The 23512-nt window shown below is 50.6% G+C and overlaps 1 protein-coding gene across 1 annotated transcript; it reads right to left on the bottom strand.

The window, feature by feature from the left end:
- Window positions 1–18699: 18699 nt before the first annotated feature.
- LOC102994562 (tubby-related protein 3-like) lies at window positions 18700–22218 on the bottom strand. Its single transcript, XM_055078913.1, is given in 6 exon segments — window positions 18700–18948; window positions 19060–19352; window positions 19355–20106; window positions 20108–20182; window positions 21597–21669; window positions 22176–22218. Coding segments are annotated over 6 exon segments (1485 nt in total).
- Between the last annotated feature and the right edge of the window lie 1294 nt (window positions 22219–23512).

Genomic DNA, 23512 nt, shown 5'->3' with positions numbered 1-23512 from the left:
ATTCTCTAGTCTAGTCCTTGCTTTTCAAAGTGTGATCCCAGACCACCCAAACCAGAGACTAGGGATGGTTAGACAGGTGGATTCCCAGCTCCTCCACAGACTGAATGAATCAGACCTTCAGGAAGGGGTCCCAGGACTTGACATGTGTCACTCCTTACTTCCATTCCACCAAAGCTGATTCTGATTCTCACTGAGTTTTGAGAACCGCTGACCCATGTGCTGGGTCTGTTGCTCGCCAGTCCCTGGACCTGGAAAAGGAACTGTCTCAGGGCCCCAGAATTCGCTTCCAGCCTGAGGGGTCCCCTTGGGCTGGGGTCCTTCTGTCCTGGCCCCCAGCAAGCCTCCCTTCTCCCACACTCCTGTTATCCACTCGAGCCTGCTGTCTTCCTCTATTTCTCTGCGCCTTTTTCTCCATCTCATTTTAATGGATTCTGAAGTGTTAAGGCACTTAGTGAGAGTGAATTTGTGTCTCTCTGAAAATCAGTCTCTTTCTGCAAGCTTGCTTCCCTCTTCTTTCAAGTCAGCTAAATCTCGCCTCCCCCAAATTAAATGGCTCTGGGCGGAACCAGCCTTGAGTTGATTACCTACTGCCGTAGCAGCTCCAGTGCCGCTGATCTGGCCTGACCTAATTTGCCCAGAAATTCTGTCCCAGCATAAGCACAGTCCTTATCGTGCTTTACCCTGTTTATTATCCAGGGGACGGCAGGGAGGAGAAGGATGCTTGGGCGGGATGGGGGAACCTGCCCAAATGGGAGTGGGAATGTACCAGGGGAGGGGATGGTCCTGGCCTCTGAAGTTTGGGGTGACCCCCGAAGAAGATAAGCAAATGCTTTCCTTCCTCAACGATGATCTGAAGCTCCTTGTCCTCACCGTGGGCCTGGACACCTGGGGTCCCTGAACTATGAGAAGCTAGGAGGTGTCCTGGAAACAGATGGGTGTCTTTGGGTGACCATGTGACTCTGAACCTGTTTCCTCATCTACAGAACAGTGACTATCCTGTTAGGTCCCTGACCAGATGATGGATACGTTATTATTATCATTAGGCTCTGATGGAGAGGTATTAACCTGCTCGTTTTCCAGGTGCAGAAGCTGATACTCAGTGTGCCTGAGCGGCTTCTCTGAGGTCACATGTCTGTCCTGCACGGTAAGTGGCAGAGCAGGATTCGAACCCAGCACTGCCCACGGAAGTCTTCGGCCCTCCCCTTCCCACCAGGCCCTCCTGGGCAGTGCGGCTCTCGGAGCCCAGGAGGCAGGGGTCCTGGTGGGCTTGGGCCTCCACTCCCGACGCCCCTCTTTCCATTAGGGGTGGGCGTGGCTTCCTCTTGAGCTCCTGTCACTCCTCGTGGTTGGCAGCCTTCTCTCCTTGGGTCAGAGGGGGAGGGGTTCAGGCGGTGAAGGGCCCCAGCACACCCGTGTGGAGGCCTGCCCGCTGCTGGGCTGAGAGCGGAGGCCGAGCAGTGAGCCTTGGTCATCACGAGGAGGCAGATCAAAGGACGAGGTTCACGTGTGCCTTATAACAATGTCTTGAGTGGTTTTGGCTCCCAGGGGCTGGGTTTCGATCCAGACTCTAGCTCCCGTGCCACCTTTCACCTTGGTTCCCTCGACTGTCAAATGGGAGAGAATTATCCCGTGTCTGCACCCTGTCTGGTCTGATGGGATTGTTGTGAAGATTGGACAAGTTATGGATGTGAGTGTACTTAGCACACTCCTTGGCACCCAGTAGGTGCCCAGAAATGCTTTTTATACTTGTACCTGTGGAGACAAATAATACGATAAAAATCTGTTAAAAAACCAAACCAAACCAAAACAAAACCTTTAAAATGTCTGAGAGCAATGTATGGGTCGGCGAATGTAGGCAGGACAGATTTTCTGCCTGCCAAGGGCACGCCTTCGGCTCTGCAGCCCAAGGGACCGGACGCGATTCCACATCATAAGAATACCTGTCTTAGTTAAAAAATATAGAGGGTGATGAGGGGCTGCGCTGATTACGTACACATGAGAAAGTTCAGCCTCTGTTGGTGAGATCAGCAATTCTTTCTCCTGGTTTCACGTCACACCGGGGGGCCTCCAATTATCTCAAGAAGGGTCGGGAACCACTCAAGATGTTATTAATTTTAATCCGTTCTAATTAAATATATAAATGGGCCACGTACCACTTTGTGGAAGGAGAAAAGGGAGGAAACAATATCTTAAAATCAAATTTGTAATTCTCGGGTACTGGTAGCCGACGTCTCAAGGGCTGAGAATCATGGGCTATTTTTTCTTCCCTTTCTTCCTCCTCGTCGTTCTCCCGTCACGTGCCCTGCTGGGTGCTCTGACTGATGCAGGCAAAGAATGGTTCTATCTAGAGAGCCTGCAGGTCCAGAGGACAAGTGAGGCTGGTGGGGTGGGGGGAGTGGGGAGGGTGTGTGTGTGGGTCCGGAGCCCCGGGTTCTTGTCCTGATTCTGCCTCTCAGTGTTGTGTGACTGGCTGGATCTCTAATGAGGCTCACCACCTGGTTCCTTCTGCTCAAGGTGAGCTTCAAGGCAACAGTGAACTGGCCAGGCCAGTGCGCAGGACGTCTGCATGCATTCCTCGGCTATGTTTATTAAGCACCGTGTGGTGCCAGGCACTGGGCGACACAACCATGGGAGAACAACCGTGAACAAAAGGGGGAAGCTTCCCGCTCTCGAGCAGCTCGTAGCAGAAAGCGGGGAATTGGGATCTGGGTACCACGCGGAAGACGCAGCCGACAAGGAGAGAGCGACTGCCGCTGTCTTTGAACTGGGACATTCCTGGGCCTTCAGATACTGCTTCCGGGGGCAGCGAGGGTCTGGTCCCTGTCCACCATGAGGAGCGATGGGGGAGTGACGGTCCCCAGGCTTTCGCCTTTCCCTGCAGCAGTTCCGGAGGAGGTTTTGTGCTCAGCCTGTCTCTCTCTCTCTCTCTCTCTGTGCTGTGGGGCAGGTTAGAGACAGAGGAGGGGTCCCAGCTCAGCGTGATGGGGGGAGGATGGACGAAACCTGCCAACTGGCCCAGCTCTGAGTAAGGAGAAGGGTGTGCTGGGAGGGGGAGGCGGTCAGTCACGTGGTGAGGGCCAGGCTGCTGGGGAGAGGATTTGCCCTTGACGCTGAGAGGTTTCCCCGTGACATCGCATCTTTTGAGGCCTCCCCTCAAGCTGTCTGGCTGTCCTCCCCCAGTGAGTCTCTTATTTAGGAGTTCGAGAGACTCTGAAGACACTGCGCGAGCAGAGCTAGGGGCTGCAGGAAGCGGAGTCCAGCAGCTGCCCAGGGGAGGCTGAGCAGGTGGCCCAGGTGGAGGCCCAGAAGCAGGCCTGGCTGCACTTGTTTTTGTTCTGAAGCACCCTGTCCCTCTGGCCCCTTGGCACGTGCCACTCTTCCCCTGCGTCTCTGCCCCTGGCCAATGATGGTTCACCCTTCAGGTCTCATCTCAGATTTCCTTTCCTCCAGGAAGTCCCCCGATCTCCCTGGACTGGGCATGTGCTGTCCCCATGGGGATTCACGGTCCCCCGCCCTGCGTCCTTCATGTCAAGATTCTCAACCCCCTATCGAAACGACCCGTTTTCACGTCTGTGGCTGCATTAGACCGTGTGCTGCGTATCCCCCGGCTCCAAGCACGGTGCTTGGCACCCAGGAGGTGTTCAGCAAATGCTTCTGGAATGAATGATGTTGAGGTTATTTATTGGTGCAGCGCCAACACCAGGGCTTGGGAGGACCAGTGCCACCTCAGCAGGAAGTAGACATCACTGCCTGCTGTCAGGGCCCTGGGGTTAGGTGTCCCTGGCCTGGATCACAGGTGGTCTCGAGGGTTCTGGGTCGCCGTTTCTGCTCTCTGTTGCCCAGGCTGTTCGCTCCTGGGGCTGAAGCTGCAGCTACATTCTCAGTTCTTTAAAGGTCTTGGGTGATTTTTCAAACGTTTTATCTCCAACATGCTTTGCGTACTGCCACACATTTAAAACCCACACATAATTTAAGGGACATTTAATCAATAGAGTCTTGATTCATTTTTCCCTTAAATCATCAGTATTATTGTTGTGAAGAGCCCACTTGAAGTTCAGGAAGGCTCGTAAGCATTTTTAATAACCATTTTCTTCCCTTGTGTCCTATTTTTTTTAAAAAAACTATCTTTTTGAAAGACACTTTTTCCATCGGTTGAACAAGCTCAAAATGCCAGATTCCCAAGTGCTGAAATTGTGTACGATAGACAGTTCTGTAAGGAGATGGACTCCTCCAGAATACTTTCGTATAAATATATATACATTTTTAACCAGAGCAGGTTTTGCTGGAGGTTGTCTGAGGGTTATCGGAGAAGGGCTCTCAGCTCCCAGTTGTGACTTGAGACTGGGGCTCGGGCAAGGGGGTCTGGTCTCCTCCAGGAACGCCTCACCTCTCACACTTGGAGGCATCACATCTTTGAAGCACCAGATGCATACACGGCAGGCAGTTATCTCCACTTCCCTGGATCTGATTCGATTCTCTCTCCCTGCTGTGGTTTGCCAATTACATCATACTTTTACCGAGTGCTTAGTGCATACCAGGTATCATACTAAAACCTTCATCTGCATCCTCTCGTGAAGTTATTATCCCATTTTACAGACAAGAGCGTTGAGGCAGAGGGCTTCTGTATGAGTTTCCTGTGGCCTCTGTGACAAATGACCTCAAACTTGGTGGGTTAAAACAATGGAAATCTAATCTCTTGCAGCTCTGGAGGCCTGAAGTCTGAAATCAAGGTGTCAGTGGGGCTGTACTTTGGAGAGGATTCCATCCTTGCCTCTTCGAGCTTCTGGTGGCTCTGACATTCCGTAGCTTGTGGCCGCATCACTCTATGTGGTCACATTGCCTCCTCCTCTTCGTGGGTGGTGTCTGTTCCTCTCTGTGTCTGTCTCCTATAAGGACACATGCCGTTGGATTTAGGGCCCTTATGGATAAGCCAAGATGAATTCCTCTTAGGATCCTTAACCTAAGCCAACTTTCTTCATATAAGGTATAATAGTCACAGGTTCCGGGAGTTAAGACGTGGGCATATCTTTTGGGGGCCACCATTCAACCCACTACCACTTGTAAAGAGCGCAACCCGCGCCTGAACCCAGGCAGTGTGACTGCGGAGGCGGGGCTTCTCAGCACTGCCCTGGGTCCCCTGCCCCATGGCTAATGTGCTAGGACATCAGTGATAGAAACCGCAAAAGTTGCCAGGCTCAGTCAGCTTGGTTGGGGTTTTAATTGATCTTTCCCTCTGAGGGTACTATCCTGTCTTAGTCCATCTGGGTTGCTGTAACAGAATACCACTGGCTGGGTGACTCTTAAACAACAGACGTTTATTGCTCACACTTCTGGAGGCTGGGAAGTCCAAGATCAAGGCGCCAACGTGGTCATCCTCTGGTGAAGGTCCTTTACTGGTTCACAGCCAGCACCTTTGTGCTGTGTCCTCCTTATATGGTGGAAGGGGCTAGGGATCTCTCTGGAGCCTCTTTGATGACGGCGGTAATCCCATTCACGAGGGTTCCACCCTCATGACCTGAGAACCTCTCAAAGGCCCCACCTCCTAATACTATCATCTTTGGGGGTTAGGATTTCAACATGTGAATTTGGGGAGGTATATAAAAATTCAGATTACAGCATATCCTTTCTGTCTTTTTTTTTTTTCCTATCTTGACAAAAATACTTGGGTCTTTTCACTTCAGCACATAAACTCCAAAGTTTATGTGGCTGGTGTTCTGTACTGTGGACCGTGGCCTCACATTGTGGACAGTTATGTGTCGGCCGCTCCACCCTGACACAGTGGTGGGTGCTGACTGGGATGTGTGGTGGTTATATTACATTAGTAGATATTAATATGTATTAATGTAGCTATTATTAGATTAATCCATATGAAAGTATCATATTTTTGGACAACAGATGTCAAATATCAGTGATTTCATCTGGCTCAATCTCATCAATCTCATATTTATTTAAAATATATCACCCCTCGGCATTCTCATCCCTTCCCCCAGCTTGTCTTCCTCCTTTTGCTTCCTCCAGAGGCCAACTGAATATTCCAGTCTCCTGCATGTGCCTTTGATTTCAGCACGTGGCTCGTCTGACGCATCTCCATTCTCTAGTTATTTGGGCACATCTTGGGCAGGTTTGGTGCTTTGTCATGCACCAAATCCCATCCTAATTGCGACTGTCTCCAAAGAAGCCACAAAGCAGCCAGCCCATCTTGAAGTCATCAGCTCGTATTAAAGGTTCAGGAGCATCTGTTTGAAACCAACATGTTATTTTCCTGCCTTGCGCACTGTGCCCGCTAACATGAAGTACTTACGGGTAGTGTCAGGTCGGGTCCAAGTCTAAAAATATCCCCTTCCCTTCAGCATCTGGTCTTTTCTGAAGAGTGCCCTGACTCACAACCAGAACTTCACCACACTCTAAACATTTACACATTTAATGCATCCTGAAATAGTAACCTATATTATGCACAAGCAGCAGTGTAAATGTTTCCTTTCCTGGCAAGGACTGTGTTATTGGAAATCATTTATTGAGATTTATGTCTTAACAGTGCTGAAGGGCTGTTTGCATTGTTAAGGTTCCCAAAAGCCAAGGTGGAAATTCTGGGGTGGTGTTTACGTGCAGATTTGGAGTCGCTAGGAATGGCCCTCCCAGGACTGAGCTGTCAATCAGTCTGTTAACATTTCTCAAGCGTGCACTATTTGTGTGGCTACAAGATAATGCACTGGGTGTGTGACCTTGGGCAAATTGATCTGCCTCTCTGAACCCTCATTTCCTAGAGTCCCATCTTATGATGGGGTGATAATAATGGCACATGCTTTGTAGGGTAGCTAGAAGGGCCCGTGGATTGGGCCCAGAACTAAACCTACCTCCTTCTAATTCCAAATATAGAAGAGCATTTTGTAGGAAGTAAGTTCTCTGTTGCTGAAAGTGTCTCGGCAGAGATTGAGAAATCGATCAACCAGGGCTCTCGCGGAGGGGATCCCACTGCTGCGTGAAAGAAGGGGACTTATTTGCCCATCTGGCCCCAGGAGTCTAGGATTATGTGCCATCTTGATCTGGGAAGAAGGTAAAAATGTATATCCTGGAAGGTGAGAGGCAGGAGAGATCATCAGAGACCTCAGGATCTGGTACTCAGCACAGAGTTAACAACTTGGTCAGAGTTTAGTTGCTATATAAGTGTTCAGTAATACGTACTTACTGCGTACTTGCTGTGGTGCCAACATAGTACAAGGTCCTAGGGACACATTGATGGATGTTCCTGAGCATCTGTCCTAACGGAATGGTGCCTCAAAATGTCTAATGCCATCACGAAGGATTTGGGGGAAAACAGTGCAGAGAAGAGAAAGAGGGAGAGCTCACGTTTGTCAAAGACCTACTATGTACCAAGCCTGGTATATATTATCTCCCTAAAACTTTGTGAGTGAGATACTATTATCTCCATTTTACAGGTACAGAAATGAAGTCTCAAGGAGACTGTGATTTAATCAATGTCTCTGTATCACTCAGGATGAGCTAGGTTATGCTGTAGCAACAAATAGCACCTGAATCTTTGTGGCTGAAAACAGAGGTTTATTTCTTGCTCACTCTGTAGATCCACCATGGGACAGCTATGGGTTCTGCCCCTTGCCCTTTTTCTCATTCAGGAACCCAGGCTGATGGAGCAGCCACCATTTGGAACCTTGTTTGCCATGCCAGAGGGAAAAGAAAGTGTAGTGAGGCAAGCCTTGGCCCTTAAAGTTCTCATTTCAGTGGTTTTAGCAAGTCGTATGGCCACACCCAACTTCCAGGAGGCGGGAAGATCAATCCTACCACCTACCTGAAAGGAGGGTGCCGGGATGCTGGCGCATAGCCCTATTGACTACTGGTCTCTCAGCAAGTGGCAGAGCCAGAAGTCAAGTCCATGCTGTGTCCACTTTATCATGTGGTTCTAGTGTCTGGTGACTCTCTGACTTCTGCAGTGAGAAATGGTCCCACCTTGGTGACAGTGACACTGCACTGTGACCAGGCTCCCCTCCACCACTGTAGCCCCAAACACCCTCGGTCCCACTTAACGTCCAGGCTCTTCATGAGGGATTTGCCCACTGCTGCCATAAGCAGCAAGAGAGGCTTGGGAAAGGCTTCAGACAGCCTCCTCCCACCTCGGCTCCAGGAATAGGGAAGGCCCTCGTGGCAGGCACAGGCCAGATACCAGTAAGAGCCTCATCAGTGAGATGGAGCCACAGAAGCTGGCCGTCATCTTAGGAGAACAAGAGGATGTGAGGGGTGTACAAAAACCCTACAGGCTGAAGCAAGAGACAGTCTTGAAAGTAGCTGTAGGGTCAGCTCAGGTTGCCCTAACAGGATCCACCGACTGGGTAGCTTGAACAATAGAATTTTATTTTCTGACAGTTCTGGAGGCTGGATGTTCAACATCCAGGTGCCCACAGGGTTGATGCCCGATGAGGCCTCTCTTCCTGACTTGCAGATGGCCGCCTTCTCGCTGTGTCCTCGCTTGGCCTGTGTGCACACATGGAGAGAGAGAGACAGAGACAGAGAGACAGCCAGCTCTGGTGTCCTACAGGATAGGGCCTCGGCCTCATGACCTCAGTTAACCTTAAATACCGCCTGAAAGGCCCCATCTCCAAGGGCAGTCTCACTGGGGGTCAGGGCTTCATTACGTGAATTTGGGGTGTGGAGGCAAATTCAGTCTACAGCAGTAAGAGAGAAAAAAATATCCACATTTGGGTGATGGAGGAGGCAGGGAAAGTGGGTCTGAGGCCCCAGTTGGAGCAGTTATTCTGTCATCCACGTCACCTTGCGGGCTCCGCTGCTCCGCCTACATATATAAGGTGTGCTGGGTTCCTCGCGTGGGGCAGGGAGAGACACACAGTCCTTCCCGTCGCCCCTCTGAGCCGCTGTTTCTCGGTTGGCGGAATGGAGAGGGCCGTTCTCACGTCGCAGAATTTGCTCTGACAGTTAGGGGTGAAGGTTCGTGAATATCTTAAGGAGCTGGAGTTGCCTCAGGGCGGCCGTCCTCGCTCCTCCCCTACCTTGTGTCGCCACAGAGCTCGGGACAGAGTCAGGCGGTAGATACGGGTGGGATGAGGTAACAGGAGGTAACAGGAGGCTGAACCACGTGCGTGTTGAGCTGGAGGCCCTCCGCCCATCCTGAGCCAGAACACTTTAGCCTCTGCCTGCGGGGGAGAAGTGTGATGAGAGCAAGCAGCCCGCGTGGGGCTGAGGAAAGACAGTGAGCTTCGGGGTGGATCCAGGGGTTCAAATCCCAGCCCTCCATCGTTTTCTGGATGCGCAGTGTGGGACCAGGGTCCAAAATGTTTCATGTGTGCGTGGGTCTCAATTCGCGGTAGCTAGTGCTATTGAGATACGGATCTGCCACAGGGGCCAATGGACCTTCAGAGCATTCGAGAATTAATAACTCTCGCCTCTTTCACCACTTCTCTCTGGGGCGGGGCTGTAACCCAGGGGCCCCCTGATGATGGGATGGCAGCTGCCCCTGCCACAGTCCCTCCCTAAATCACACACTTCACCTGAGCCCCTCCATCCATGACCCTCCCCTGGCCATTCCCTCCTGGGCTGGTTCTTAAGCTGCGGATGACGGAGAATCACAGTCCTTTATCCTCGAACCAGACTCTTTTTTTTTTTAAATTTTTTTTTTTTTGCGGTACGCGGGCCTCTCACCGCTGCGGCCTCTCCCGTTGCGGAGCGCAGGCTCCGGACGCGCAGGCTCAGCGGCCATGGCTCACGGGCCCAGCCGCTCCGCGGCATGTGGGATCTTCCCGGACCGGGGCACGAACCCGCGTCCCCTGCATCGGCAGGCGGACTCCCAACCACTGTGCCACCAGGGAAGCCCTCGAACGAGACTCTTGATGGGTGGGTGTTTAAATTTGACCGATGGCTTAATATTTTGTCCTCAAGAGGAGGCAGCCTCTCTGAAGGCCCCTCCGGCTATGCATCATTGTAACGGCCCCTCTCGGAAGCTCGTGGAACTCATCTGGAGAAAAACAGCCCCTTCTTCCCACCTTGGACTTCTCCGCCCACGCCACTGGTTTCTGACAAGCCCTCCTGATTTCTGCTTTCCTCCCGGCCCTGCCCGAGGTGCCCGGGGCTCCCCAGGGCCCTGGTAATGCTCTGATGACTGCTCAGTTATTCCATCACCCTCTCGATTACTCTTCCTCCATCATCATTACTCTTGCAGGACCACGGCTGTGGGTGCATGAACTCCCCTGGGCTGAGGCCCAGAGACGCTGCTGGATTTATGGATGTGTTTAATGGCGTTCACAGTCAGATTCCCCTGGGCACCATCAGGATGCCCTCGGCCATCTGGGGGTTCCGGCTGGCCTTTTAGTTGTATTCAAACTAAGTTTTATCGAGCACCCACTGCTGGCCGTAGCTGCTCCGGGCGGTGGGTCTGCACTTTATGACTTACCAAATCTACTCTTCATCATATGCATAATAAGCATCCCCCATTCATTTAGTCCACACACGGATGGGGTATCTACTGTACAGCATGAAATCTATCTACAGTTGATAAAATATAAATGGTCCTTGCCTCTCACAGGCTTATGTGGGAAAAGAAACAAGACACATTATCTCATTTGGTGAATGAGAAAGGAAGGCGTTTTGGGACCCCAGAAGGAGAGACGTTGGGTCCAGCAGGACAAGAGTGGGGAGGGTGAGGTGGGGAAACGTTGGGCTTCCTAGAGTAGGTATTTCCCAGGCTGTGTCTTGAAGGATCCATAGGACCCGGACAAGCAAAAGATGGTACAGGGAGGAAGGGTGAGCAGGCAGAGGTGAAAGCATGGGCAGAGAGTGCCTTACTCTTACAAAGGTTAAGACCAGGGGCAGGCAGCTGCCGTGGTCCTTAACATAGTGTCTGCCGCAAAGTCCTCATTTTATTTATTCCCATTCTTAGAGGAAAACTAATGTTTGAAGACCCGCTTGAACCCAAAGCCTCAGCTTCTCCATCTGTAAAGTTACGGAAGTGAACTTGTTCATTTATGCTATTCTCACGAGTTTGGACCAGCTACATGATTTTGAATTCCAAGAGCTGAGCTCAGCTTTGATGTTTATTATGTGTTTTCTTCCCGAGCATCTGCTCGAGCTGATTTGGCTACTGAAGGTTGGGGTTGGTGGGACTTCTTGGCTTCAGGGGCCAGTTTGGGGGAGAGAAGAATCTTTCTCCATCCCAAGCCACCACTGCCCCACGGGAGGCATATAAATGCTGCTGGAGACGTAACTCACTTCTTGTTGGTCAGTGTTGCCCAGGAAGCCAGGATGTTGCTCTGAAGGCCTGTGCCAGGCTTCTCTAAAGAGAGAGGGCTGGGTGGTCCCTCTCTAGCCCAGGACAACCGTGCCCACCAGGGAATTGCCCTCCCTTAAAAGACCCAATCTGTGTATTTGTAAATATCCCTTTCCAGTCACCACCTTTTCTTTCCTCTTCTTTCTTGTTGTGCAACTTTTCTCAAGTAAAGCCCGAGGCTTGAAGTGGGTTAAAGCAGAGCTTTCAAAGCCTCAGTGACTCAGGCTGGAGGAGGGTTTCAGAGACATCCCGGCAGAATCTGGTCTGGCTGACTGCCCAGGGCTTGGTCCTCTCTGAGCCCTGACCTGAGGACTGCAGGGCCCTCATTGGGCTTGGGAATCCATCCCCACGTTTGGTGAGTCACTGTCTGAAGCAGGCCTATTAGCGAGAAGTGCCTCTGGTGCCGTGGCCCTGTCCACCCATGGGGGCCCACTCCTCAGACCTCCTCCGCATTAGCCTTGGCTGGCTCTCAGGTGGTGAGAGCAGCCATACCTTGTGCTCTGACACTTCCCTCCTGCCGCAGGTCCCCGGATCACGGAACCCGAGCGCTGTCCTTCTTTTCCAGAGGCATGGGCTGCTCCCCTCTCTCCAGTGCGTTTTCCACTGCGGCTTCTTGTTCTCTATTTAGCTCCGAGCACAGTCTTCTGGCGTAGTGCAGACAGACTGCAACCCACCCCGTCACATCTCTGTCCTCCTTTCCCGCAGGGCCCAACAGAGTGGCAGATCAGTGACTGAAAGGGCTGATGCATTATGAGTGTCGTAGATTGATCAGTCCCAAGGCTTCACTCCCTCCTTGTGATAGGATTATACACCCACACCCCTTGCCCTAGGACTCTGTAGTGTCTTTCTACAGAGAAGGTGGAGTATTTATCTCTACCCCATTGACTCTGGGCTGTTAGCCAATAAAATGCTAGTAGATGCACAAAAGCAGAGTCTCTAATCGTACTTGTGTAATTTTGCCCAGGCTTGCATTTCTGCCGTTTGCTAGGAGAAGGGACCGCCCAGATGAGTTGCTGGTCCTGGAGAGAGATGTGGAGCAGACCTGAGCTCGCCCCACACCCCACAAAGCCAGAAGTAGAGCTTCCCCTGAAATCTGCATACCTTAGAGTAATAAATATTTTTGTACCACTGGGGGTTGGGAGTTTTCTGTTATGCAGAGCAGCTTTGCAGAAGACCATCTGACTGTCATAAAGGATCAACGACGCAGGGGCTGCATCATTTTCTAGTTCCATCAGATCCTGAGTACGAACACAGTAGGAAAGCCCGAGTTTTCTGAATGGAGATGGTATTAGGGAGGATGAACTCTGGTTCATCACTCGCTGTGCTTGGTTGATACTCTGCTCCCAGTCTGGGTCTGGTGGCTACCGCTGTGTTAGAGCCCAGATTCGTGTGTGGAATCTCTCAATTTTTAAGTATTGAATCAAATTCATATACCACTCTGCAGGCAAAGCGAAAACGCTTCTGACCAGCCCGTGGATTGCCAATTTACAGCCTCTGGTTCATCCACCACGAAAGTACCTCTCCTCTGAACCCTTGGCATTGGCTAAAATTCTCATGGAAGGATCCAAGAATGCAGCACAGCTGTCAGCCTAGTGGTATAGCCTGCTCTCTGGATGGTGTTCCTTTGGTGCTGCTGAAATAGTTCAGGTCTGCCGGGAGAAGAGCACTGGACTGAGAACCCCGAGTTTTTGTTTGTTTGTTTGTTTTTGCGGTACGCGGGCCTCTCGCTGTTGTGGCCTCTCCCGTCGCGGAGCACAGGCTCCGGACGCGCAGGCTCAGCGGCCACGGCTCACGGGCCCAGCCGCTCCGCGACATGTGGGATCTTCCCAGACTGGGGCACGAACCCGTGTCCCCTGCATCGGCAGGCGGACTCCCAACCACTGCGCCACCAGGGAAGCCCGGGAACCCTGAGTTTTGAGTTTGAGTTGGAATCCTGCTAGCTTGACTTGCTGTGGGACATCGAGTGAGTCACTTTCTCGCTGTGGGCCTTAGTTTTCCTGTCTGTGTAATGACTTTACCACTTAGAAGCTGGGAACGAATTACTTAACCTCTCCAGCGTTAGCATCCTCATCTGGGAAATGGCGTCCCACTGGTCACCTGACCGACTTGAACAAGGACCCAAGGACTGAATCCGATATTAACAGCGCCTATGAGCACGCTGCCCAGCACACGCAGTCCACTGGCTGTTCCCCGTGGCTCCTGCTGCCGCCGGTTCTTAACAAGAACAATAATAAATGAAAAACATGGTCTGGGATTGTCTGCTCCCAGTCTGGGTCCGGAGGAATCTACCGCTGTGTTATAGCCCAGAGTTGTGTGTGGAATCTCTCTGCTAGGAGGTGGGGCAAAAGTTGGCACACAGAGTTCTGGGGCAGTTACCTTAATTGGAGCAGAAATGCACTGTGCTTATTTCCTCTCTGTCTAGTCCGAGGTCCTGCTGCATCCTCTCATTCCCTGCCCAACCCCTTGATGCCCCTCGGTAGGCGTTCCCTTTACTGTCGGTTTCTTTGCTGACAGCCCGTTGGCATCCCTGTCCCCCACGCTCGGCCCTGAGCACCTGCCTTCCACAGACTGCCTCTCCTTGACTGCCTCCCTGCAAGGTGCTCTGCAAGGGTTTTCATGCTGAGATGCGAGAGCCTTCCCGGCTGCCAGCCTCCTGCTCGTGTGAGTTTCTAAACCCTGTAGCACCCAGGTCTCTTTCCCCAGGCCAGGACCAATAGTAAACCAACGGATCAGAACACTGCTCCAGACACCAGAGAGTCTAGGGGACGTGGTGAAGGTGGTGTAACATTTGATTCAAAGCCACGTCATGGATTAGCAGACCCTCTCTGGAATCAGGGGACAGAAACTTGCTTCAGACTATCTTGAAAGAAAAAATAATTGATTCATGTAACTTGGAAGTTCACGGGTTGAGGCCGGGCCTCTCAGACGTTGCTCCCTGTCTCTCCCCACCCCCACCCCAGTGCCTTCTTGGTGCTGCTGGACTGGTGTGCTCCCTGCCTTTAGAGAATGTGACTGGTAGTGGTAGAAGCCCAAACGGGAACAGGGCTGCCCTTCACTTCCAAGGAGGGATTCTGATTGGCTCCCCTTGGACCAGTCACTGTCGCTGGGGATGAAGAAGCAAGTTTGGCCGAGCCTGGCTGTAAGCCCATCACTACAGCAAGTGTGTGTGAGGTGTACCGTCCCAAACATTTGCTCTAGGACCCCAAGCAAGGGGGTGGGGATGTGGCTCTCCAAAGGAGATGAGCTGGGCCGCCCACGAATACTTGGCCTGGCCTGTCCAGGATGTTGTGCAAAAGCCTCAAGTCACTTCTCTTGGTTCTTTGTAGATCTCACATGACAACTCTGGGTGGGGGAAAGTGCCAGCAGGCTCTCTCCTGTAGGAAGGTCTAGTGTACACGGTCAAAGGAAAAGGGGAACCGGCTGGATTCTCTGCACCAGTGACATCTGGGATGCTGAAAGGATTACACGTGGGCTTGCATAAAAGCAGAATTGTCTGACATGCACGTATAGAAAGCAGAGGCTGGGTATTGTATAACATAGTGGGCCCACTTGCATTTAGATGGCAGGGAAAGGGCCCCTGCTCCTACAAGGGAGTTGGTCTGCCTGCAGCCCACCCCTTGCGTCTGGTCTGGCTCCCCACCCCATCACCTCCCTGACTCCTCTAGTTTAGGCCTCCTCTGTGCCCATCTGGACCCACTTCTTCTCTTTGCCCTCCCACTCCTGCTGCCTCCCTCCTGTCCATGTCCCATGGAGCTGCAGGTGCAGGTCTTACTGTGTTCCCTGCCTGCAAACCTCTGCCTGTTCTTATTACCCAACAGAATAAAGTCTCAGCACCTTTGTTATACACGATCCTTCCTAAGCTCACTTTTGTCCGCTGCTCCAGACTGAAAAAGCACAGGTGGGAGTCCAGTTGGCCTAGATTTGAGTCTTGTTGCTGCCTTCTAATACCCAAGTAATTTTGGACTTGACATTCACTCTCTCTGGGGCTCAGACTCCTGTAAAATGGAGTTGAAATCCTTCTCTCCCTCTCTTTTCTTCCCGCCTCCCACCAGCTCTCTCTCTCTCTTTCGCCCACTCTCTCTCCCCCGCCTTCCTCTCTCTGTCCCTCCATCTCTCTCCCTTCTTCCCACTCCTGCTTTCTGTCACTTTCTCCCTCCCCTGCACACACACCTTGCAGTGAGCCGTGAGGACTGAGTGATGTCTCGTGCAGATAGAGCGCCCAGAGCAGGGCCTGTCCTCGGTGCCTGCCTGTTGCCTCGTGTTCTCCACTGCATGTACCCTTGTTGTATAATAAGGAATTTGTCCTGGGTTGCTGGCATAGAGCTTCTGAAATGAATTTCTCAAGTGGTGGGAGTACCTTTGTAATTCATGAGCCCTTAAATTAAACCTAAGTTATGCTAATGAGATGAGTTGACTCGGTGTGCAGATGGGTCCCCAGAAAGACCAACTGCATGATTAGAGGGTTGGAGCTTTGAACCAGCCTGACCGCCGGGCTGTGGGGAGGGGCTGGAGACTGAGTTAGTAATCATCTCTCTGTAACAAAACCCCAATAAAAATGCTGGACGCTGAAACTCAGTGGAGCTTCCTGGTTGGTGAGCCCATCAATGTGCCTGGAGGGTGACAATCCTGACTCCCACAGGGAGAGGACATGGGGGCTCAGCGTTTGGGTCCTTCCCATCGCAGACCTGTCTGGTGTGTTTCATTATTAGGCTGGTCCTGATCTGTATCTTTTATAATAAAACTCTGATAATGAGTAGAGCACTTTCCTGAGTTCTGTGAGCTGTTCTAGTGAATTATCAAAGGGGGACATAGGAACCTCCCCCCCAATTTGAAACCAGTTGGGCAGAAGCATGGGTGGCCTGGGGACTCCGCTTGTGGTTGGTGTCTGAAGTGAGAGCAAGTCTTGTCAGGAGGCCTGCTTAACCTGTGGGGTCTGCACTAACTGGGTGGGTAGTGCTAGCATCCAATTGCAGTTCACTGGTTGACGGTGAAACAGAGCAACCTTCTACCGGGCTGTACTTCTCTGTGGGCTCTTCTCCTGTGATGTCTCTTTCTATTTGGATTGTTCTTCTGTTTCTTATTGGATCAGAAACTCCTATTCACCCTGCAAAACCCACACGAGATGCCCAGCTCTCAGAGGCTTTCTCCCTCAACTTGTTGGAATGGAAAATCCCAAATACATGCAATTAGAGAAAATAATACAACCAACTCACACACTTATCACCAGCTTCAACAGGCACCCACTTCCTGCTCTTCTTGCTTCCTCTCTTACCATCCTTACCCCTCAACATTCAGAGGCTCTTCACGGTCTCTGCAGAGAGGTCCAAGGTGCCTGTTGAGGTCAAGGAACTGAAGACTTGTCCGAGGCCATCCCCCAGGGAGCACAGCAGACCTGGGATGTAGCTGCCTTGCATCAGTGACTTGTATGCAGAGGGAAATGAAACACACTTACATAAAAGCTGGATTGGCACGACAAGCAAATTTACAGAGAACTGCATGTCATTTGAAATAATAAGACCAGCATTGTTTGGAAGGCAGCAGATGGGAAAGAGCACACGTCTTCTCAACGAGCATTTGGGTTTATCTGAGAGCCCCATGTTAATTCAGCTCACCAAATATTTTTCCAGGAGCAGTGGTGTGGGCTGGATGGTAGCTAGGACCCGGTCATGCGTGGGGGAGTGAGGGTGGGGTGGGGAGGAAGGTGGTGCTGGAATTTTCTGACATGTTCTCTCTTCTTTAAAGGTTTTTACCCCACCCTTTCTCCTCTCCCTCCCTCCCCCATTCCTCCCTTTCTAAACTGCCTGCGGACCTCTGGCATTGTGCCGAAGGCTGGGCTTGTGGTGGTGGTGATGATGGTAAAGATCACAAGAATACGTATAATAACGGGCACTTACATAGGGCTTATCATGTAGCAGGCACAGTTGCCAGAGTTTTACGTGCATGCCTTCAGTGAATTCTTACACCAACCCATCAGCTGATGGTCAGTTATCATCTGTTTAACAGATGGTGAAACTGAAAAACAGAGAAGTTAAATCACTTGTCCAAAGTCACACAGCTCCTAGACATGCAGAGAGGAATAAGACACACGGCTGCCAGCTTGTGTGGGCTCCCACAAGGATAGTTTTTGAGCATCAAATAGAATAATACAGTATTTGTGAGTTCATGGTTGATAGTAGTCCAGGAGAGATGGGGGTGGGGGGTGGCGGAGAGAGGAGAAGAGAGAAACTCTTTAGAGCAGAATGCCAGCAATCAACGTAGAAGGAATGAGAAAGTTACCAATTTGCGACCTCCAGTGCAAGGCCCACAAGGGATGCTGAGACCGTTGGGTGAAAGGCACTGGGGAGCAGGATGTTAATATGATTCCAGAGAATCAGCCCACAGATTAACTACAAATTACAGTGGGAAAAATGGGCCTTTATGGTGAAGATGGTAATCACCACCTTAACTGATGATCAAACCTAGTGTCTCTAAGAGAGGGAAGTCCTGACGTTACGGGCCTCCTGATGTGATACAGTGAGAAGTCGATGACATCATCTACATAATATTCTTGCCAAAAATGTTTACTCTGAATCGAATCATGAGGAAGCAAGTAGAAAAATGCACAATGTGGGGCTTTCTACAAGGCTACTGGCCTGGACCTTTCAGACAAAAAAAAAAAAAGCCATTGCCTGTGAGAAACAAACAAAAAGGCTATAGGTGTGTGTGTATGTGTGTGTGTATGTACGTATGTGTGTGGTTGCGAGTATTTGTGTATATATGCATGTGTGTGGATGTGTACACGTGTATGTGTGAGGGTGGGTATATGTGTGGCTGTGTATATGTGTACATGTATGTGTGTATACATGTGTATACAGGTATGTATAGATGTATGTGTGTGGGTGTGTATATATGTACATCCGTGTGTGTATGTGGTGTGTATGGATGTGTTTGTTGTATGTCTCTCTGTGCCTTTTATTTTTCATAGTTAAAATATGTAATTGATTCTGAAGCTAAGAGAAAACATCTATACATTATAAAGTGTTAAGTCAAATGATTCTGTCACTTAGATCAAATCTCATGGGAATCAAGTGATGAGATTCATTCCAACTGATGGAAAGTTGAGACTTTGGGATCAAAGCAGCAACTGAGTCGGGTTAATTCCTTCTTACTTCTTTGACTCCACAGCTTCGCATGCCCGCTACGCGCCAGGTCCGTGTTCACGTGCAAAGAGCGGTGAAAGGGACTTTACGAACTGGTAGAGAAGGATGGTGCTGAAGAAGCAGCCTGGGGCACTAGAGGAAGTGCAGGGAACCGAGGGGAGCATCGAGCACACGTAGTGTCGGGAGAGCCCCCTCTGCTGACCCTGGTGGACGGGCAGAGGCACGGAGGGGCAGGGCAGGCTCTCCGGTGGGGCACAGGGGCTAGAGGAGCGGCTAGAATGACGGGAACGCGCAGGGAGCGTGCCAGCCGGGGAGCCGGAAGGGAAAGGGCCAGTGTCCGGGCTTGATTCGGGACTCCAGGGGCAGCCTGAGGGCATGTGGAGCGGGAGAAGAGCAGCGTCCGCTGGAGCTGGACTGCTCGGCAGCAGCTGCACAGGATGAACCAGGTCGAGAGGGCGAAAAGCAGAGACCGGCTTCCGATTTACGGTAACTGCGAGCCAGCGGGTAAGGGGTAAGGAAGGCCTGCGTTAACACGGCGGCATGGGGAAGAGAGAAGAGGAGGTGAGTGAGGGCCGGCTGAAACAGTAAATACAGCTAAACTTGGCAATCGGTAGATAGATAACTTGAGCCTACAGAAGCAAGCTTGGGAGGGGGACTGCAAGCCCAGGGCTGGGACGCCAGGAGGCTGAGGAAACGGGAGGCGGCACTCACGTAGCAGGCGGCGGCCAGCTCCTGCCGCACGCAGGCCTTTTCTACCAGACCCTGGGCCTTGGCCGGGCTGACACCACGGTCATAAACTGTAAACTTGGTCCCCGTGAGGTTGGACCTGAGTTTGCCAATATAACTTTCCCCTTCACGAGATAAATCTGTTGTATCAGTGGAGATAGGGTAGTTGGATGTTTTGCTCTTTTTCCGCTTTCTACCTTCCGATTTTCGTCCTTTTCCAAGTGCATATAGTAGGTGGGCAAAAGCCCCCGATCCATTCCTTCTTTATCCCGAGTTATCCGACACTTCACCGTGACACCTCGAGGGGCAGGACTGTATGCGGAGCCCTCTAAATTCTCTGTTTCTCCCAGCTGGTTATCGGTGTGCTGGGCTGCAGTTCCAGAAGCTCCTGTATCTGCGGTTGGCTTCTGGCTGGATGCAGAACTGGGTCTCTCTGCCTCTGAATACGACGAAGGAGGTCTTAGTTTTTTCCCTTCTCCTTCCTCCCCATCAGTCTCCTCCTCATCAAAGTTCAAACTCCCTGAGATACCGTGTTTCTGGAGAATCTCCTGAAGATCTGGCTTGGAAGCAGGGTCCCAAGTGCTATCTCCATCAGCACTTCCTCCAGTATCCTCCTCCGTGGCAGGAGATCCGACTGAGAGAACGTGAAGTCTGGTTTCCACCTTCCAGTCTTGAGCACCTGGCTTCAGGAAGGCAGGGAGACCATCAATGCCGTGCAGGGTGACACTGCTGTGCGGGGCCTGAGGTTCTGCCAGCGGAGCGTGCTCCTTGCTTCCCCTCGGCTTTGACCGACGTGGCCGGGCTTCTGGGTTCGGCTGCACCGTGAGCGGCTCTGGGCGCTTCTTCCCCTGCTTCTTCTCCAGCAGCGCTCTCTTATTATCCAGTTTCAGCTGCCGGAGCTTCATGGTCTCATCCTCAAAGGCACTGGCCCCGCGGGGCCCCGGGCGGCGGCGCTCCGAGAGCAGCGACCTTGTCCACACCCGCGCGGCGGCCGCTCGGGGCCAGCCTGGCCTGGTCAGTGCCTTTTAAACTTCAGCATGCATGCAAACTACCTGGCGATCTTGTTAAAAGGCAGATTTTGATTCAGAAGGTGGGGGTTTGGGCCTGAGCCTCTGCCTTTCTAACAGTACGTGAGGTGATGCGATGCTGTTGGTCTGATAACTGCAGTTTGAAGTAATGGAAGTCTAGATTAAACGAGGTCAGAGAGCATCACCACCTAACACAACGCATGAACCTTTGTTGGTTTTAGACTCAAAGAAAGAAACAAAACTGTTTACAAAGGACACTCTAGCTTCCCCAAAGGAACAATTGGGGAAATTTGAATACGTGTTACGTATTAGATAAAATTATAAACTTATTGTTAATTTTTCTTATATGATTTTCTAGGAGAATGTCCTTATTCTTAGGAGATATAGGCTGAAATACTTTCAAATGGTTTACACACCACACACACTTGCACACACACACATATAAAGAAAATGTGTAAAATAATCATTAGTGATCAAATGAAGGGAATTCATTGTCCTTTTCTTTAATTTTTCTGTAGGATTGACGATTTTCAAAAAAAAAACTTGGGGAAAATAATGGTTTACACACCACACACACTTGCACACACACACATATAAAGAAAATGTGTAAAATAATCATTAGTGATCAAATGAAGGGAATTCATTGTCCTTTTCTTTAATTTTTCTGTAGGATTGACGATTTTCAAAAAAAAAAGAAACTTGGGGAAAATGAGGCTGGAAATACGAAATGACCCTTTGGGTTGCTGTGAGGTCAGAGCAGGTGTGTCTCGAGCTCAGATGGTGAACCTGGGGGCGGGTAGTGCTCAGAATGCAGCTCCTCCCTCCCCACTTTATCTCACAAGCTAAGGGGGGCCCATGAAGGACTCCAGAAATTCCTGGTGCTGAGCCCTTTGGAGACCCCCTATTACATAAATGGGTTTGCTTCTCAGCTCCCTGCAGGTTTAGGCGTCCATTGTCTGGGGTCTAAGTCTGTTACTTCTTCATTTGTTTTCTTGCTCCCAGTGTTTGGTTGCTTTTGTCTTCTTGCTCATTTTCTTCATGTTTGTTGGTTTATTTTGTTTTACTTTTTAATTAAAAAGACCTTTATTTTTAGAGCAGCTTTAGGTTCATAACAAACTTAGGAGGAAAGCACAGAGCTTCACCCTCACCCCCATCCACAGCTGCCTCCATCATCAATACCCCCCACCTGTTACAACTGATGAACCTGCATCCGGACATCATCACTTTAAGTCCATAGTTTATATCAGGGTACATTCTTGGTGTTGTGCTTTTATTTTACTTTCAAAATCCTTTCAGTGGGATTTTGGAAGGGAGAAAAAGTAAATATGGGTGTAAAACTCACCTTCTTTCCCAGAAATCACTTCCTTTTTTCCATGAAAATTTTTTTCTCTCTCCCTGGCCCTGTTGTAGCCTCACTTGTGCAGGAAAGTCTTGCCTTTGCCAGGCATTTGGAGGCTCAGGGAGGCTGCAGGCAGTACCTGGGCTCCCTCTGGATCCCAGGAACGGGGCAAGGGCTGCCCCAAGCGCAGAGTGAGGGCACCCCCTCCCACATTCTGTGCTCACAATGCAGCCTCCTCCCTCCCGGCTTGGGCCCTGGTTCCCTTGTCCCACTGGTATGGATTGGACATTTGTGAGTTAAGTTTCTGGTTGAAATTAATTGTCATGTGCCCAGAGGGGAAAACAAAACACCAGTGAGGAGTGCAAGCTCCGTGGCTGGCTCCCACTTTGGCAGGGAAACACCAGGTTTTCTGTGGACGCTGCGAAGGCTTTCCTCCTTTGAAGTGGGCTTTCTGCTCCATGAAATATTTAATGAAGGCGTGTTGCAGATAAGGCTTGAGACACCTCTGAATCTATTGGCTTCCCTTCTAAAGCGTGCTGCCCCCGGTTCTGTAACAAAGCCAGATGTGCTGGGAGCACCCGCTGGTACTTTGGAGGCCCCGACGAGGCAGGTTCTCTCCTCTTGGTCGGGTCGGCGCTGACCTTTCCAGAACCCACCGCCCAGCGCTGCGTTGACCCGGTTCCCAGGCATCCACGTCATGATCTCTAGGATGAAACATTCCTTCCTGCTGTCTGCCCTCGATTTGCCCGACTTTGGACTTGAGAGCCTTTGTTCTTTCACCCTTAGAGGGCAGAACAGAGACATACCCTGTCTTTGTGATCTTTCCGTTTACAGTTTCACCCAATCCCATGTAAGTGCTTCTCACCCAGCTGGTTCTGAAATACATAAAGCCTCCCCTCCCTTTTGTCCTATAAGCCGCTTCATGTTGTTCCTTAACTACTTCCTCTTCAAAGGGGCGTGATTCCCTATCTCCTCAAGCCCCTTCCCCATCCAGCCTTCATAGCTCACATAAAGAACCCGCTTTCTCAAACAGAAATTCAGCCAGCTCACTTCCTAGCCTACAACCAGTCCTTCACTGGTTCTCCCACGATGATTAGACTAAATTTTACCTTCACTCTTGCTAGGTGTTCAGGAGACACTGGTTCACTGCGTGAATCCATGTCACGTCCACTGCCTGCCTCTTGGGGCTTGAAGCCCACGACTCCCTGACTCAGACTGCACATTTGAAAATGCCGGTTTTATTCCTCACTTTCTCACACTGTTTCACCCCTCTGTTCACTCAGCTGGTATGGACTGGGTGTCTGCTGTGCGCCAAGTACTTTTCTAGATCAGTGCTATCCAATCGAAAGATAATGTGAGCCACATATGTAATTTAGATGTTCTGGTAGCGACATTAAAAGAGGTAAAAAGAAAAAGATGAAGTTAATTTTGATAATTTATTTTTTTTAACCTCATATGTCTAAAATATTATCAATTTTAATGTGTAATCAATACAAAAATATTAATAACGATGTTTTAATTCTTTTTATCATACTGAGTCTTTGAAATCTGGTGTATACGTTACACATGCAGCACATCTCGATTAGGACTGGTCACATTTCCAGCGCGGCTTGTGGCCACCATATTAGACAGCCCGGCTCTGGGGGATAGGATACAGCTGTGTACAGGGCCTCAGAATCCCCACCTTCAGAATGAAATAGATAACTAATAAGAACCTGCTGTATAAAAAATAAATTAATTAAATTAAAAAAACAAAGAATCCCCACCTTTATGGAGTTTACATTCTAGTTAAAGAGACAATAAACAAGAAAACAACATGGACTGTAATTTCAGGCGGGCATGCTTTCTCTGTCACTCGTCCATCTCTCACTAAGCTAGCAGCCCCGTGAGTGCTGCCTCTCTCTGAGGTAGTGGTTAAGACCATGGGATAAAGCAGCGGTCCCCAACTTTTTTGGCACCAGGGGCCAGTTTCGTGGAAGACAGTTTTTCCACG

This window comes from Physeter macrocephalus, chromosome 17, assembly GCF_002837175.3.
Source record: "Physeter macrocephalus isolate SW-GA chromosome 17, ASM283717v5, whole genome shotgun sequence".
NCBI classification, from domain to species: domain Eukaryota; kingdom Metazoa; phylum Chordata; class Mammalia; order Artiodactyla; family Physeteridae; genus Physeter; species Physeter macrocephalus.
This window is presented reverse-complemented; position numbering and strand designations above follow the sequence as displayed.